Below are 19369 nucleotides of genomic sequence, written 5' to 3' on the forward strand. Positions count from 1 at the left end.
GTTAATAATTAATCTTCCTTTCTGCTCCCATGATTGTTCTTTGACCTGGCTTAAAGTACACATATGACACTTAGATGTTACTCTGACTACAACTCTGCAGTTTTATTGCCGTTTTGCTGCAGATGTGAAATGCGCCACCTCAGCAGGAGACAAAGAGTGAAAGTCTACCTGATGTTCAGGTGTTTCCTGAGGGAAGGTTATTGATTCATAATTAGGTAACATGCAGTTCTATAGAATGAGTGTTTGAATGAATGTGAATTCACATGACTCAAGGTTGTTAAAGGTTTTACTTGACACATTTTGAATTTGCTTTATAAATAGGACCTGAGCTGACTTGTTTAGATCACAGCATATTTTACACCACTATTGATTCTTGCTTTTTCCAGTGCAGTGTGTGAATCCTTTTCAGTCATGAACTCTGGAGAATGTCCACACCATTGGGTCTGGACTTTCATAGGTGAAGAACCCTGCAGGACATTCTTGGTCAGACACGTTCACAACAACACAGAAATCTCCGGAGCATCCACCTGCAGAGATCAAATCTTTTTTTGTTTACAGCACCAAAAGCTCTCTTGACATTGACAGTGTTTTCTGTGCTTTTTTATCCAGAGATGTTTGTATTCACTTTGTTAAGTTTTTTTTTCCAGTTTTGCGTCAGTTGCATGTTAGAAACTTAGGATAGGACGAAGGATGTGCAGATCCTCTGACTCAAACATTAGTGCTCTCACATACAGCCCCTCCAGATAATGTCAGGAGATTATCTGCAGTTCAGTCCATGTCTGAAAGCAGCCATGGTGTGTAATATGTAATTGTTGTGTATCCCCTCACCAAGCACATTATTAGGAACATCATAACACCCACATTTATAATCCCTCATTTGGCAGCAACTTTCAATCTCCTGTTCTACCACATTCCCTAAAAGTCCTCTACCAAATGCTCATCTGGTGATTAGTAAAGTTCACTGAACTCATTTTCATGTTCATGCTTGAGAGCTCAAGTCATGGTACTGCAATGTAGTTAATTGATGTCGAATATAAATATGGCAGAAAAAGATATTTTATGTGTGTAAGGGTCCAGACTTCTTTTTCAAGGTTACGACTTGATTTTAGGGTTCAGGTCAAAATTGGAATTGGAGTAGAGTGTTTCAAGGGGCTTTGGGGGGTAATCAGGCATATTGTACCTAGGAGGTCCTTCACACGCTCCCAGATTTCCACTACAACTAAGTACTTTGCTATTATATATGCACAGTATGTTGATGCAGGCCCCCCCAGGTCCCTTTTGCCTGAAGTCCCTTTAAATACTCCTGTATTCCAGGCCTATGATATGCACACACATTAAGACATTCTAGTCTTCATCCAAACCTCTAAAATTCCGAAGACTATTTTGAGACAACTTTTCCTCTGTGACATTTTGTATTATCTTGCTGGGAGTAGCCATTAGATCTGTGTGGTCAGGAATAATACCCAGATAAGCTGTGGCATTCATGATTACTTGGTATTAAGGAGCTTGCAGTGTGCCAAGAACACTTTCTTCGAACTATCAGAGCACCACCAGAAGCCTGGACTGTTGACACAAGGCAGGTATATGGATTCATGGTGTCAACACCAAAAAGCAGATTTTTACAGACTCAGCAAAAAATCAGATTCATCAGAACAGACTTTGTTTCTTAAGTCTTCAACTGTCCACTGTTAGAGAGCCTGTGTCAACTGTAGTGTCAGATTTCTGCCTGACAGGAATGGAACCTGATTTGTTCCTCTGCTGTTCATCCTGCTCAAAGTTGGATTTGTTGTTCGCTCTGAGAAGCTTTTCTGTGCAACACAGTTGTAAAAATGATTAATCTGAGTAACCACAACCTTTTAAACAAATCTTTCTTCTCTGACCTCACTTACCAACAAGGCGTTTGTCTGGATGTTTTTCACATCATGAGTAAATTCTCCACTGTTAGCCGTGAAAGCCTCAGGAGAGCAGCAGTTTGAGAAGTAGACTCTTATGTCTGATGTGAACATTAGCTCCTGATCTTTAGCTGCAAGGTTTTAATGCACCGCACTGCTGCCACATGAGAGGCTGAATCGATAACTGCATGAAGAAACAGGTGTTCCTTAATAAAGTGCTCACTGGTTGTATATATATATCCTTGTCATACCTTATGAAATATTTTTTGCTCAAGGCTTTCTGTGAAATGGGATGAGTGATGACATCCAAACATATGGAAACACAGGGAGTCATGGTACTGTAGTGTAGCTTTGATAAGGAATTCATTACGGATACAATTAATCTAAAACTCCTCCAAGGACAATCATACACACACAAAATCTTTTGGCGGAAACCTTGTGTCATGGGGCCTCATTAGAAGTGTCTGGCTGCAGTGTCATTGCAGTCTCCTGTTTGTAGCTGATCATAAAATTTAAGGGCCTTCTCACAAAACTTTCATTGCTGTCCACAAATGAAATCAGCAGTTCTCAGGTGGCTCCTTCTCAGGATCCCAAGCAATTCAATGCTTTTCCGCCCCTGTTGCAATGACCCCTGGGTATGTGAGGATGGGGGCTGGGATCAGGCATTTACAGTAGATGTGATGGTTAAGGTACGGGGCAAGGGAATGTATAATGTCTACTATAGCACTAAATATGATGTCAGTTCATGAGCTGTCTCCATGGGGGTGGTAGAACAAACATGTTTGTGTTGTGTGTATAACAGCTTGAATAACGATATGTTTTATGTTGCAGGGAGGCATAGAGAAAGGATTGGAAATGAAGAAACTGGTGCTGTCTGGTTTCTTGGCCAGTGAGGAGATCTACATTAACCAGCTGGAGGCCCTGCTACTGGTGAGACACACACACACACACACACACACACACACACACACACACACACACACACACACACACACACACACACACAACAGCATGTGTGTTGCAGGACGATTTGAACTGCCAAAAAAGAGTTTCTAGTTAATGCTCATCATGCTGAGAGCAGGACCACAGTTGCAGCAGTTTCCCGAAACACAAGCTGAAGATGCTTCCCCATTCTGAGCCACTATGTCATATCCTGCTTCTGTCAGACACATGCTGCACTTTGACCAACATTGTGCAGCATGTGTGCAACGTTAAGAAATACTTTCAAATTGTTTAGTCTTATATATATAAATATATAACTATATATAGTTTAGAAATCTGCACTGCTGCAACACAAAAGCACTTGTTAGTAGGCAGTTAATTCATTAAACCATTGACTGCAATGATCATTCTGTCTTTCAGTTCCTTCTGTTTCAGCTCTTACTGACACCACAGGTCATTATACAATTCAACCAATAGTTTGTTCCTGTCCCTCTCCACTTCCCCCCAGTCACTGAGAAAATGTCTGCAACTTAAGCTGTGTGCTGCATTTTTATATATCGTAGATTGGCAAGTTTTAGTTTACACTACTAATTTGTAGGCTTGCCAGGATTTGAAAACAAATGTCACAAGGATGTGCATCTGTTACATACGTTTTTGATTATTAGACTGAATATCTGACTTGATATTAAAGAGACAAGTCTGTTGTGTTTGGTTTGTTCACCTCAGACAGAGGCCCTGTTCAGACCTAGTATTAACAGGATCCAATCACAAGTAGACAGCTCTAAGTTCAGGTGTGTGAACACACAGCGAAGACACATCACATTAAGATGTGGACTGGAACGCATATGTTATCATTATTTTAGCTGTGTGAACACAAATGCATCCTGGGCCACATTGAAGGACCTCCTACTCAACTGACGTTCTCTGACCCGCTGGAGTTTCACCATGAACACAAAGTATTTTTGCATTAATCATTTTTTCCCATACACTAATTTATTTGAGGCCACAGCCACAAGATTGACACTGACCAACAGATATTGATTTTCTATTTTTTAGCTCTTATTTCATAGAGCGTGGATTTACTCAATCTCGCTCTCTTGCTCACTCTCTCTCTCTCCCTTTTGCTCCCTCTCTCTCACACACACACTGACAGACACACAGAGACATAGAAAACAGACCCATCTGTAGAGTCGGACTGGCTAAAAATATCCCTATTTGGTCTTTGAAGACAGAAATGACATAGATGTTTATTTTCGTGTAGAGAAGTGAGATCTGATCACAAGTGGTCACTCAAGATGGTGTCTAGTGTCAGGTGGGAACAGGACCAGTGACCATCTACTCATTTGCTAAATTAGTAGGTGGGCCAAAGGACTAAATTTACAACTGGTTCAACACGTCTTCTCTTCTCTCCTGTCCTCTCCTCGAGTATTAAACTTGTATAACATGGAAAAACACATTTGTCTCTATGGAGGCTTTTCCTCTTCCATCATATATAGACCATGCTGGAGGCGTGGACTGTGTCTCCACAGTCATTATCAGGGCTTAAATGAGCCGGCCTGTCTGATTAACCATCACACAACCCCTACAATCAGCAGGAGACTGACTCATCATCAGCTCCAGAGACTCCGTGACATGAAAGCCTTTCTATTTTTACTGTATTTCATGGTCCCCCACTACCATGCCCACCTCACACATCTGTGATTAACTGAGTTGACTTCCTACTGGTCAGTATTAGCACAGGGGAGAAGAGGCTCACCCAACTGCAGAGTGAGACAGAGTGTGACACATAGCAAGTTATAAAAACTTTCTTTTCCAGGCACTGACCCAATGAAACCACCGATTGGCCAGTTAACTGCCCCAAATTGTTCTTGCAGCCTGCTCAGAAATTAGAGTAGTGTTTTAAATAGACTTTATGACATATTAAAGTTGATGTAGGTACATATATCATAGGATAAACAGTAATTGTTACAGTGAGTATTACGGTTTTGGTGTGATGTCTTGCTTTTTAGCTTTTCATTTTTTTTTTTTTTTTAATTTTGGCAAAGATATTTCTCAGCTCATGAACTTTTCCTTTCCTTCTCTTTATGATTTTCCAGCCAATGCGTCCTCTGAAAGCCACAGCCACAACCTCACAGCCTGTCCTGACCATCCAGCAGATAAAGACCATCTTCTACAAAATCCAGGACATCTTCGAGATCCACAAGGAGTTCTACGACGCCCTCTTACCCAACATCCAGCAGTGGGATGAGAAGGTCACTGTGGGACATTTGTTCCAGAAGCTGGTGAGTCTGACGCGAGCCCAGAAATTACAGCGTGTGGGTCTTTTTTTATCGTCTCTTCATCGCTTGCAGGGTACATGTAAATTAGTACTAAAGTTAGAATTGTCAGGCTTCTTGATATTGCGCTCAGTGAATCACTCCTGTGTGTGTGTGTGTGTGTGTGTGTGTTTGTGATCTCATTGCATTAGTAGGAAGGACAAAAGTTGTGGTCTCTGGTCAATCAGTGTGTCACACTGTCACATTTACTTTGTATTATGTGGATACATAATGTAACAGCATCATTGTTATGTGTGGCCCGGACGTGTCTGTATCCGGTTCCATTCCTCAGTCAGTGAGTTTTTCCTCCCACTGTTTTAGATCATTACAGCTAAAGAACAAGTTGCAGAGAGGATAATGAAAATTGAATGGGGCTTCTTTATATTGGCTGTTGACAAGTTGTACGTTTTCGTAGTGTATTCAAATTCTCTCTTCTTGTTGTAATTACTGATGCTTTTATTGATATGATTTTGGAATATCATGTTATTTGAAGATCATTCTACAGCAGTGCATATACTGTAGCTGAAAGACACTGTGCAGTGCTAATGTCAAATAACAACTGTCAAAACACTGAAGCTTAGAAAGAAGCAACTTGCCACGAGTAATAGAAAAAAAGAAAATACATTATAACCCTATCGTATATTTCAGAAAATCTGCTTTTGAATTTTTTCAGCAGCGAGACAAAGGTAAACAACTGCTTATGTCCCACATTCAGTTTTACGTCATGTTTGATTCTTGCTAATAAGCTGCGTGTTGATCAGATTTCCCATTATGAGAGACCATGGGACATTTTGTCAAGTCACGAGCACACTGTGTTTTTAACCAGAGAATAGAAGAGTAACTGACTTTGAACAATAGTCTTTTCTTATTTTATGAAGTTGTTAAACATCTCTTTGAGTCTGTGAAGGTTGTACGCTTCATGTAAAATCTGTGAAAGCAAAGCATGTGGTTTGGGACGTTTCTTTAGAAGGTCTGTGGTGAAATTTCCAACTAGCAAGTAAAGTATATGTCAATGCTTGAGTGCAGGTTTGAGTCATGAGCGGTCAAGTAAGAGTCAGACTCACCAGTCAACTCTGTTTTTCAGATGTATGAATCATATGATAACAGTAGCACCTAATCTGACATGAAACTGAGCAAGTGTGTTTGAATCTTTCACTATTGTTTTTACCGTCTCACTAGGGGTTACAGGGAGCCTATATTATATAAAATATCAATGTGAATATTTATAGCAGTTACCCACTATGACTCAAAGCTTGCCAACTTCCTGTTCATAAAGTAGGACAATATAAACTCAAAATATCTATTTTTGTAATATGTTTTCAAGAGTAGGTTTTGGTATAATAAACCCTACATATATAGAGCTCTGTGCAAAAAGACATACTGAGGAAAAAACCCTCAGGTGAGCCTTCCTATGGAAGCCCAGGATTCATATTAAATGCTGAGCTTATGTTTAGTTGTCTATGAACAGAGATCGTGTGTAGGAGTACTGTGTGATCTCGTGATAGTTTAATAACCTCCTCGGCCCCTCGTCTTCTCTGAGGACCCCAGGAGTCACACCACCAACCGACACCAATCAGTGAAGTCATCAGCTCCCATCTGTGCTGCGTACGTGTGCGTACATGAGCATGTTGTGCGGCAACTAAACATTTAGTCAGAGCGTCAGTGTGACAGTACAGATGGCAGCGTAATTAGCTGGTCTACTCCCCACTGCTCCTCGTCAGCAGCACGGAGCCCATCAGAGCAGCACGGAGAGACGGAAGCGGGTAGACGCAGAATAAGAGCCAGCCAAACCTTTCTCACCTTTTTCAGTCAAGAGAAGGGTTCAGCTGCATCCTGTGACTGCCAGGTCTACAGTTCATCCAACCAGATTATCCAAATCCCTGGAGGCGGTCTAATCTTGGAATGGTCATGGTTGTAAGGAGCCATGGTAAAAAAAAGTGTATTGTAATAGAAACATAATTTTATTGTGGACTCAATTAGTTGTTTGTGACTTGATATTACATTTTACACAGACGTCTTTCTCCCAAATTGATAAAGACATGATATTCACTGGTTTTGGCTTTTAGTTAAACAGCTCCAGTGGATGGAAGGCCATGAAATTTGATCATCCAACTTTTGATATTACTTTTCATTGAACTCAGAATAGTATGGCATATTAACATTGCCACTAAAATATACGATATAGAGTCCAGTAATGTCCTCTGAATGGCTGTTCAAACAGTGATGTATTTTACTGAGATGTAGGTAGACCCACGACTTTGGTCCATTCTGTCTTTTGGCATAGGATATGTAATGCATTCAAATTCTCAGATCAAAGAGATCAGGCAAATGAATCAGGGCAGAGTAGATCTGTCAGATGTGTAGGGCCTTGACGGTGCAGTGCTCTATATGTAAGACTGAGAATATTTAACTGAACTCTGTAGGAGCCAGTGAAGAGAAGTAAGTACCAGCACTTTATGACTCTTGTCTGTATAAAGTGCTCTATAAATAAACTGAATGACCTTACTGACATTAGCATTTAGCTCAAAGCTTTACTGTGTCAAAATCCAGCCTGTTTAGTTTTGTAACTGGATTATTTAGAAGAATTGGATTTATGTCTATATTTTGTGGCCTCTCAGTGATGCTAGTTACAGCATCTTTTGATTCCACTCTGGCTTGTTGAGTTTGAGGGTGAACGATTAATTTGGAAACTATTTGTTTCAACTATGGCCCATGGGAGACAATGGAGAATGGTGCACTTATTGCATTTATTGCAATATATGTATTGCAATTGTCAACATTTCTCAACAACACAGCAGTTAAATGTGATATATAGCTGATATTAACCATGTGAACTGTGCTATAACAAAGTAGGCCATCCTCTAAAATTACAAATTCAGCTTAAAAGTGTCTATTGCTAGATTATTCCCCCTGTTTCTTTCCAGTCCTAACTTTTTCTGCCTCCTCCTTTCCAGTTTAACTTGATGTTGTTTTCCCTCCCACCACTTTGACTGAGATCTTGTGGTTTGACGTGTGGACACGATGTTTGCAGTATTGCTCAAAGTTCTGTGTCTCTTTGAGGAAAGAGCTGGAGGTTTCGTACTGGTCACAGCGAGTCCAAGTAACATGGCAAACTGATGAAATACCATGATCCCGACATTCTGTTTGGTTTAAACCAAGTCCTGATGACTCCCTCACAGCTCCTCTCTTGAGGCCAAGTCTTCCTCCGCGAGGAAGTGGAAGGAGAGGAAATGAAAATACTGTAGGAGGAGAAGGGATTTAAGGACAAAAGTAACAAGTCTTACTCATGCAATCTATTCAGCTAAATCCAATCTCATAGCTTTAATAGTGTGCAGTCAGCTCTTCAGCCTGGCATATTCATGCACTGCTGCTCTGCAGCTTGTGTCACAATGCACATACAGTGCTGCAGAGAGGAGCTGGTAAAAGAATGGGAAGAGAGAGAAGAAAGTGACCCTGTGTCGATCAGGTCGACTGCATAGAGTCACCAGTGGAGTGGCATCATGGGAATGTGATTAGAATTGTGTTCACTGAGTATAGTGTACTTTGTGTGCTGTTACGTGTGTGTCTGTGTGTGTGAGTGAGTGAGTGAGTGTAGGGTGGGTGGGCAAATGTGAGGAAAAATTCTGATGGGAATAGAAATGAAGTAACCAGCGCTGTATATGAATTTTAATACAACTGTGTGATCTGCAGAAAACTTGTGCCTGCTAAATGTAAATGAATGCATTTTTGAGGCAGACCTATGCTGTAATAGGAAAATGTATTAGACAGGAAAACCTTTTTTCTCAATGTGTCTCCAGTATCCACTAAATCCAATCCACATCAGAAAGCCAAGGGGTAAATGACACTGTCATTGTGCCTATTTACATGCAAATTTTCTCTGATGTCAGCTGAAGTGACTGCTGTGTTATTCTGCTGTGATCCTGTTCTATAAGTCATTTAACACATCACGGCATGATGTCAGAGGAAAATGGCCGCCGTATATGGTCTATAGACAGTCATCTTTTATTTTCAGCTGCTTCTTTTATGTTGTACCTTAATATCTCTTCTCTTAATTCTCTGTCTTTCATGACCCAGGCCAGCCAGCTTGGTGTGTACAAGGCCTTTGTGGACAACTACAAGGTGGCGCTAGAGACGGCAGAGAAGTGCAGCCAAGCCAACAGCCAATTCCAGAAGATATCTGAGGTAAGTCAATCATCCAGAGATAAAAAACAAGTCAGGAAGCAGATAGAAGGACTTGAGCAGAACATGCCTGAATAGTCAGTGCTGTCATTGTGAAGTCAATTAAAATCAAGTATTAGTCAGTGGCAGAATTACTATACACACATCATTTGAGATTGGTTTCATTTCTACACTATATTTTACATAGTTTGCAATTAGATTATATTTACTGTGAATCCATCCCATATTCTTGCTGAGGAATGCAAAAGGTACAGAAAACACACATATTTTAGTTTACTTCCCTGGCTTCATAACAGTTCCTTAGACAACAATTCCTTGAAGGGTCTTAATTTTCACGTTAATCCTCTTCATTAAAGTGAAGAAGAAAAACAAATGCACATGTATCGACAGTAAAAAGGAGAAGAAAGGAAAGACGAAGCATCCTCTTTTTGATAGGAAGCAACGTTTTTGGGAAACGTCTTATTTTGAGGAACATCACTGTAAAACACTATCAAAGGATTTTGTTGTTATTTTAAAATGTTCTTTTAAATATATTAGTGTAGAGACATAGTGCACTGCACATCAAGACGAAGCTGCTGCAAGCTGGATATATTTAGTTGTTTCAGTGTTTGTGTGTGTTTGGGGATATGGGGACTTTCTGGGATGCTAAAAATCCTGCTGATTGTTTGAGGGTGTTATAGATATTAATTAACAAAACATCTGTGAGTTGACTAATGATAACTGTAATAATGCCAAATTCACGCCCAGGGGATAGTTAGATTCATCTTAGAATATTTGAAACTATAAAACTACCCAACTTCACCATTTAAACATATCATATATAAACATATAGTCACCTTTAGTTTCTAAATATATACAAAACCTTTCACCGCCACTTTATCACAGCATACCAGTGTATCTTCTGTCATTTGTTCATGGTAAAAAGGACTTGAGTTTTAACAAAACCTAAATAGCTTAAATAATTAATAGTATTTCACTGTCATGCTGTAAATGTGTGTTGGTGGTTGAAAATATAGTGAAGGTTTGAGTTGTTCACCCAACTTCAGCTGTTCTGCTGCAGTTACTCCATACATTAGTTCTGCCAGCCTCCGCCAAGCAATTACTAGGTGTGTGTGTGTGTGTGTGTGTTTGTGTGTGTGTGTGTGTGTGTGTGTGTGTGTGTGTTTGTGTGTGTGTGTGTTTGTGTTTGTGTGTTCGAGCGAGAGCATGATTATGTATATTAATCAATCAAAGCGATTATTCCCATTTCAGAACCTCAAAGTAAAAGGACCGAAAGACTCTAAAGATTGTACCACAACGATCTCAATGGAGGGTAAGTTTGTGTGTGTGTGTGTGTGTGTGTGTGTGTGTGTGTGTGTGTGTGTGTCTGTGTGTGTCTGTGTGTGTGTGAGCTGCCTTGGTGCGTTAAGACGCCGGCCCTACCCCTTCTACTTGTGTATGCAGCGGTGGGTTTTGGGAGGCAAACTGCCGTATGGGTGAACATACACACTTTCTCTATCTCCCTCCCTCTCTTTCTCTCTCTCTCTCTCTCTCTCTCTCTCTCTCTCTCTCTCCCCCCCTCTCCATCTCTGCCTCTCTCTCTGTGTCTCTGTCCGTCTCTGCCGAAGAAAGAAAGAAGGCAGAGAGCAGGAGAACAGAGTGAGGAGAAGAGAAGGGGGATATGGAGGTGCTCCTGGTCCTCAGACTGTGTTGTAACTGCACATACGGTAACGACTCTATGCACGCCGTTTGATTTGATTGAGGCTTCCCGATTGTTGTTGGATCGTACTGCAGGTTGTTTGTGATGTGTTTGCTGTAATTTTTAGACAGTTTTCAAAAAGCTGACAGATGTTGATGTGGGGACACTGTCATATCAGATGTATATTCAGAGTTTAATGCAGAGATTATGTAGTAGGGCTTTCTGCTTGCTGACGATTGTTGACCTGATACATTTACGTGTTGTGATATCATTTGTTTCTTCGTGAAGTGTTGGAGCTTTAGTGTGGTTGCTGAGCGATGATCCTCTGGAGTACCCTGGACAGACAAGACTCCAACCGTTCAAGTCTTTAATCTTGCAGAATATATAGAGGAGGACAGTATCTCCCATCTGTGTTTAGAAGCAAGCCACGTTCAGTCTGTGTAAGGACTGGCAGCCCCAGACTGCTGCTCACAGAGAATACTTATCACCAGAGGATCGGACAAGTCTGATCCGTGTGTATTATTATCTTGGGCACTTTCGCTGTTGCTCAACTGCACCAGGTGATAGATCTTAGGCTGCAAGAGAAAAGGGAAACTGTAAACTGTCCAGATTATGAAATGATAAGCAAACATGATGAGAAAATGATGCAGCTTTGTCAGGCTGAGTGTGTCAGCTTTCAGCAGCATGTACCTGTGAAGTTCTTCTTTGCATCGTAAATGAAGAAGACTTTAAGCCTATTCTCTTATTACAATGTACTATCCTGGACAACCATATGATATGTTTGCTTTATCATAGGTTACCATGGAAGTTATGTAGCGTGAAACCAATTTCATATTCCCTCCACAATCAGTGGATGTCAGCACCCGGAGCAATTGCTTAATAATCGCACTTCCTTAATAACCTGGCTGGGCAGCCGAGGGATTTCTCTACCTCACCTCTGAATCTTCCTCTTTCTATTCCCTCAATATTTCTTTTTATCACGCTCTCTGCCTTTCTCATCTCTACTCATCCTTCCATCATTCCTCTCTTCACTGGGATTTTACTGGACCGCAGTCAGTCAGCCAATGATGTGTGCTTTTGTGTATTTTCTTCAGTGCAATAACAGCACTGTTTACTAATCATAAAGCTTGCTGTTTTGTCTTCCTGAAACCTCCTAATTGATGGATGCAAATAGCAACGCCAGTAGGAAATCAAACAAGCGTCTTACATCCTGCTTTACATGTAAATTGGTACTCTCGCTCTCCTCCCCTTAATCCTTATGTGCCCTCTCCTTATCTGTCTTTCTGTCTCCTTTGTCTCACATCTCCTATCGCTCCCGTCTGCCCTCCTCATCCACCTTCACAGCTCCTGCCTGGCATTGGGACCTGAATGTCTTGCCAAATATTAAGGGCTGAAAAACTGGCAGTCCCTGTGTCCTAGCTGTAGACCCCTGTAGACCCCCCTACAAACTCTGTGTCTGATGTGCTTGTTCAAAGACTTCACTAACATGGTCTTTCCCCCTTGTTTGCAAAGATGAACTATCTGTACATTAGCCAAGTTGTCAAGGCGACCTTGAGAACAGGACCAATCAGAGGCACCTCGCTGTGACAGGTCATCGACTTCCAATAATCCTCCTCTCCTTGTCTGATTTTCTCTCTCTGTCTTATCATCCTCCCTCTTTCTCATCACTTTGACTGAACTTTGCTCCTTTTACATTCAGTCTTTGTATAGAAACTCAGGATTGACCCTGCATTCGTGCTGCAAGACACTTGTTGATACACATTAAAGAGATGGTTCATTGAAAATTCAAAATTCACTCATCATCTATTCACCGCTATGCAAATGGAGGGGTGGGTGATTGAGTCCACAAAACACTTTAGGAGTTTCAGGGGTAAACAGTGTTTCAGCAAAGGTGACCTCTTCTTCAGACGTAATAAAACAACTTAAAAAGACACAACATGCCTCCATACTGTTCATGTGGTGTCATCCAAGTGTCCGTAAGCCCTAACATTCCAATTCGACTCGAATTGAGGTCATTTACACCAAGTTTTAAGCCTAAAAGTCCACTACTGGAAGCGGCGATGCTAGCAGAGATAGCCACACCCCCCAACGCGTTCCCTTTGGCGAGAGGGTGTGTGGGTTTCCAGTGTGCTCGTGCGTTCATGAATCAGAGGACATTTAGGTTTAAAACTTGCAGTAAATGAAACTGTTTCGAGTTGAATATGAATGCTGTGGCTTGTTGACACTTGGATGACACTACACGAGCAGTATGGAGGCATGTTGTGTTTTTTCTGTTTTTATTACCTGATGAAGAAGAGGTCAAAAAAACACACACACACACACACAGGACGTAACATTTATCTTGCTAAAGCAAAGTTATGTAGATGCTCTATATAAGGTTGTTGTATGAAGTAGAGGCTTCTCGCCTCCAGAGTTTTTTGAGGGCTAAGACTATGGTGGTCCCGAGCCTTCTGAACCACTAACAAAGATGGCCAGTGCTGAGACAGTTGAGAATAAACTATGTCTACAGGAGCACGATGGTGCGAGCTGTTCTGTCAGCTGGCACAGACAGCTGTCTCAGCCAGTGGTTCAAGCGCTTTGTATGTGACACAGTCAGCAGAGGGACAGGGGACATCTCTGAATTGTAGTTTTAGGGTTTAGTTTCAGCATCGATTTAAAAATAAGTGCAACTTTCTAGAGTCCTACCTGCTATGGATAAAACCCCAAATCAAACTAAGGTGCAACGATACTAGGTAGGACATGAATAATCAATACAGCTCATGCACTGACTACTAACAGCTGACGTCCTTGCAGAAGACGTAGTTACATGTACTGTTCTGACATCTGATACTTGTTTTCTACCCTCCAGTCCCCTAAACATCCCTAAAGAACCTTTACTTGAAGGGAATACAAAGCTACACTCACATCCACACATAATTAGATGGTGTTCACTGCCCTTGCAGTCAGTGCAGGTCCTGCAGTAAATCCTCCAAGGGTAGCAGAATTAGTTCACTGAGCGAGGATCATTGATGGAGGCCGCATTATTAATGACCAGAGGGTGGAGAAGCTTCAAAGTGCATCAGCAAGGTCCTTTGGTAGATTCTCTTTGGTCTCATAGTTGTTGGCGGGTTGGCACAGTATATATATATATATATATATATATATCCATATGAGTGTATATCCATATGGGTGTATATGGTGTGTGAGTTGGAATATGACAGGCTCATGTTCTCTGTCTTTCACTTTGATGGAGAAGAAAGGAGAATTAACATATAAAAGTGAGATTACAGAAAGACGAGGAGAGGAGAGAGGCACTGGAACGTAACATTCATGGTGTGCAACTGAAGTGAGCAGTGTTCAATGGTACAGATAAGTGTAACATTCAAGATGAAGTTTAGCTGGTTTCTACCTCTCTGTGGGAGCAGAGCACTGATTGCCTGAGACGACCTGTGCCGCATACTGAAGGCACATCCCTTTTTTCTGTTCCAGTGTGCAAGCTTTTGTTCACTTTGGTTTGAAAATCAGCTGCTTTAAGTCTGCACTATAATAAATGGAGACTAGCTTGATCACTGAGTGAAATCATACGTACTTATAGATCACATTTGATGTTATGGTTACCCTCACTTTCTTTCGGTTTTAGCATACGTGTAGGTTAGCATGCCATTATTATTCTTTTTCCATTGTGTTCCTGCAATGCCTTGTGTCATTGGTGGCATTATTAACCTGCTGTTATTATTTTGAGACCTTGAGATATTTTTGGCGTTTCATCATATAATTGCTGGAACCCATTCTGACAGGAGATCCAGAATAACCACCAATCAACTTCCACCTCCAACCGCCCCTCACATCTTCTGCATCTATATGAGTCTGCCTCTTATCTCCTCAGGGGTTCTGGCGTCATATATCTCTCCCCTTGTCATTTTTTTCCCTCTCCATTTCTCACCTAGAGCTGTCATGTATGGCAGACCTGCTGCTGTTCACACTAACTCTACAGCAAAGCCGTCCCAGGGGGAAACCAGACAAGTGTGGTGGTGTGGTGCAGACTTAAACTGTGATTAGAGACAGGAACGGTGGGGTGTGGGCACGTGTCGGTTTTATTGCACTTTTTATAAAGTAAATCAATTACATTTCTGCTGTTTATGTTGTTTGTGTCTGCCGTGTGTCCCGCTGGGCTGTAGTTTACCTAGTAGCAGCCTAAATGCACTGGAATAGAACTGTTAAGGAACCAATGGGAGGCTGCTGCATCAACCCTGGAGATGGACTGCATGTTAAGCAGTCTGCCTAAAGAGTGTGTATCTGTGTGTGTGTGTGTGTGTGTGTGTGTGTGTGTGTGTGTGTGCGCACACGTGTGTGTATGTTTGTTTGTTTTTGTGTGCGTGTGTGTGTCTATCCCTTCCTTGTGCAGTAACAACATGCATCTCCAGTCTACAGAGCATCACACAAACAGTCAGATTTTTTTTGTTAACAATCTGTGGAGATGGAAAGTGTCACTTTCCTACCTACAGGCAGGTCAGAGGTTGCTGCCAGCTAGATATCTTGCTAAAGGACAACTCAGCAGTGGATGCTTGCCATCATTTGGTTGAATGTCAAACTAAGAATCGTCATCATCAGTCAGACTATAAGTGCTGTGTTTAACTCAGTGTGAGCTGAGTGGGAGTGTTTGTTCTCAATCATGTTGTTGAATTGTGACCCCCCCCCCCAACGTGTGAATGTCTGTGTGTGTGTTTTGACGTGTGTGTGCGTCTGTGTGTATCCATGTTTCTGTGCGTGTGTGTGTTAGTGTTACTGACTCAGAGCCCTGCTCTTCTCTCTCCACAGCTCTCCTTTACAAACCGATTGACCGTGTCACCAGAAGCACCCTGGTCCTTCATGTGAGTACACAACTTGTACTAAATGTTCTTTAAGGATCTTAGACAACATCCATAGAGGTAGTAAGTAAATATGGGCCCTTTCATATTTTGGTGAACTGACCCTTTAACTGCTTCACACTCAAATAAACAGAGGTGTGTCTCAAATCAGATACTTCAGTTAGTACAGTCACACATACTACACTGTGCACACAGTGTACTCACTCAGTGCTTACATTTCAAAGGATAGTGTTGTTCCAAACCCAACACTTCACTGGAAATGTTAGTGTGTGTGTGACCAGGGTTGTTGCTCACTTTGCTCACGTGACTTGAACGTTGTACTTGCCTGTGCTTGCCCCTGCATCATGCGACATGAGAATTAAGCCGCCATCTGCTCCTTCCTCACTCGCCATTTTCATAAACTTGACAATATGTTGGTGGTTCCCTCTCATCTGCTACATAGCAAAGATGGTGACCTTTGAGAGTGAGAGGTGTGCATCATTTTACACTAACTTTTTGACTGTATTAAAGATGAATTTTGATTATTTTTAACCTGGCTACGAGTAAAATAATTGGAATTGGTCCAGTAGATCGCCTTCACCGGCAGTTTTTCCACCAATAAAAGGTGGAAATAGTCTGACAGCATTTCTTGCTTATCAAGAGGTCTCACTTATTGCTCAACCATTTGAGACTTTTAGTGGCCATTTCATGGACTTTCACCTGTTGCCCCTCAGGATTACATTGTAGCCATTATTTCCAGTGGAGACGATCTGTTCCAATTCATTGACAAAACCAAACCACATTAACAATAGGGCCCGGTTGAAACATTACTTTTAAGTGCACCATCTGGGTGATCATAGTGCAGTATTGCTGTGCTTGAGTACTTGACTTCAATAAAGAATGCACTTTAGCTCAAAATTGCAAGTGTGAGTATGGAAGTATGTAAATTGAATTTAAAAGGTACAGTAAAGCCACTCTGCTGACGCTCTTCATTCTTCACAGCAAATCCACCCTTGAGGGTAAAATGTTATCACTCATGCATCTTCAATCAGTCGAGTGCTGAGAAGTCAAAATCTGCTTCTTGTTGTTTATCTCAGTGTCTTCTCAGTTTAAAGCTACCTCTTTGCACGATTAAAAGTAAAGCGGAAACAGTCACTCAAGTGAACAGCCTGAATATGTCAGTTACAGGAGTTTATAGCATGAATACTGTAAGTTTGCATAAAGCTGTCAGAAAAACAACATGTACAGTGCATCCAAGGCTTGTGTGTGTTTCTACCAAGGTCATGTTCCTGTCATTCATGCAAACTAAGAGGCGGTAAAAAAAGATTGGCAGAGTTAATTTTTCTAGGAAGACAGAAGCTTGAGACTCTCAAGTCGACAATCCCGTTCATCACCCTGTTACACTGATGAAAGCAGCTCCGACAGAAGCAGGGAAATTAGGCTCTCAGATGTCACTGCAGTTTTCAGGAACAGTGTATTTACAGCGTAATCCTCAAACATCTTATTCCACTACTCAGGCCCAAATGCACAGGTTTAGTAGTTGTTGATAAAGATATTTTTACATTATTGCAGCATTAAGTGGTATGTATCATAGCACAGACTGTAAGTGAGTGTGTCGCGTTACCTGTGTTTCAGGACTTGCTAAAACATACTCCAAAGGACCACCCAGACTTCCCCCTCCTGCAGGACGCCCTGCGGATATCTCAGAACTTCCTCTCCTCCATCAACGAGGAGATTGACCCTCGCAGGACTGCTGTCACCACACCTAAGGGAGAGGTGTGTGTCTGTGTGTCTGTGTCTGTGTGTGTGTGTGTCCTTATGTGTCTGTGTGTGTGTGTATTTGTGTGTCTGTGTGTGTGTGTAATGCTGAATCACATCATCAAGTATGAATCGTAAATGGCCTTTTAATTGCCTACTAATAACTAGGCTCCATATACTGTAATTAATATACAGTAATGGCAGTTGTTTCCAATTTTGTATTTTCCCATTACTCCATGGTTTTTCCCTTTTTAGTCGACACAGCAAAAACTAAGTCTAATGAAGGGATAATGGATTAGAGACGGACCATGGATGGAGCAAACAGCTCCATCCAGAGAAAGCAGCCAGTGTTAATACACTGTGTGCTCACTTTGCCTGAGGTCTATTTCACAATAGTTCATATTTTCATGTCCGTCCTCCTCACTCTGTTCTGTCAAATGTTGCTGAAACTCAACGCTCTTTGATCAGTGCTGTTGGGTCAAGTTTGTCAGCATTGTGTTTGTGGCACAACAAGACCTGACATCCGTTGTTCTCTTAGGCTCGTCAGCTGGTGAAGGATGGCTTCCTGGTGGAGGTGTCGGAAAGCTCGAGGAAGCTACGGCACGTCTTCCTCTTCACCGACCTGCTGCTCTGTGCCAAGATGAAGAAGACGGCTGTGGGGTGAGTGCACTTTACTTTTTTTCTCCTCTCCATCCAAAACATAAAAAATGTGTTAACCACAGAGGCAACAAATGCATACTATTAGGTTTATTCTCCCATCGCTCCCATCCGTATGTATCATTCACTTTCCACATTAGCAATGCAGCCCCCGACAGTGAACCAGAAAAAATGACATGGGCACTTTGCAAAAGATCCTGTGAGTCTTTCTTTTCCTGGATCTGTAGAGCTGGAGGACTATTTGAAGCCTCTGTAAGAGAGAAAGAAAAGAAAGAAAAGTGTTTACGTTTAATGATGCCACGTGTAAAGATTAAGACAGGTCTATAGTTCAGCTGTCACATTGTACGTGGTGGTGTGTCGCTATGCTTGTCAGCATGGCAGCTTGTGTGAGCCTAATTGGATTTTATTCTGGCTGACAATCAACAGTTGTCCGTCATTCACAGCCATCACTTGAGAAACTCAATCACCTTAGGGTCACTGATGTTCCTTAATAACATTGAATCCTATGATAATTATATTATCTTTCTACAATATTGGGTATTTTAATCTGCAACAATGCATCATATGCTATTAACTGATTTCCTCCTCATATGATCACATTGTATGAAAACTACAGATAAAAGTGTGGAAGTAGCTTGTTGCTTTATGTGGAATCACTTTCATTAACTAAATGAATAGACTGAAAATCGATCATTTTTCAAACTAAGGTCGTCTCTCAAACTTTAAAATGTAAAGTATGATTCTATGACTAGTTTAGTTTCATATCTTCCTTGCTCTTTATGGTTTCGACATTATCCCCCCCAATCTGCAGTCGACACCAGCAGTATGAGTGCAAGTGGTACATCCCTCTGGCGGACTTGACTTTCCAGACCTTGGACGAATCAGACTCTTGCCCCAGCATCCAGGTCCTGCCCGAGCACGAGCTGGAGGAGATGAAGATCAAGATCTCGGTCTTAAAGAATGAGATCCAGAAAGAGAAGGTAATCCTGCTAGATTTCATTGGCACAAAGGGCAAAATGTATTCGAATGGCTTTGAATGGCCTAGTCGGAAAGAGTGGATTTAACACTGGAACATGGATTGAAACCACTTTTATCTGTTTTAATACAAAAAGGCAGAAAGTG

The 19369-nt window shown here is 41.5% G+C and overlaps 1 protein-coding gene across 4 annotated transcripts in view; it reads left to right on the forward strand.

Annotated features, from left to right (window-relative positions):
* The window catches only part of abr (ABR activator of RhoGEF and GTPase), a 115389-nt gene that overhangs the window by 46555 nt on the left and 49465 nt on the right, over positions 1 to 19369 (forward strand). For all 4 annotated transcript variants that reach the window (XM_069539601.1, XM_020086197.2, XM_069539602.1 and 1 more), the window contains 8 exons: positions 2724 to 2822; positions 4931 to 5116; positions 9224 to 9331; positions 10580 to 10640; positions 15804 to 15856; positions 17468 to 17608; positions 18129 to 18250; positions 19059 to 19227. In XM_069539601.1, the coding sequence (XP_069395702.1) occupies positions 2724 to 2822; positions 4931 to 5116; positions 9224 to 9331; positions 10580 to 10640; positions 15804 to 15856; positions 17468 to 17608; positions 18129 to 18250; positions 19059 to 19227 (939 nt within the window). The remainder of the gene's footprint in view (positions 1 to 2723; positions 2823 to 4930; positions 5117 to 9223; positions 9332 to 10579; positions 10641 to 15803; positions 15857 to 17467; positions 17609 to 18128; positions 18251 to 19058; positions 19228 to 19369) is intronic.

This window comes from Paralichthys olivaceus, chromosome 15, assembly GCF_024713975.1.
Source record: "Paralichthys olivaceus isolate ysfri-2021 chromosome 15, ASM2471397v2, whole genome shotgun sequence".
NCBI classification, from domain to species: domain Eukaryota; kingdom Metazoa; phylum Chordata; class Actinopteri; order Pleuronectiformes; family Paralichthyidae; genus Paralichthys; species Paralichthys olivaceus.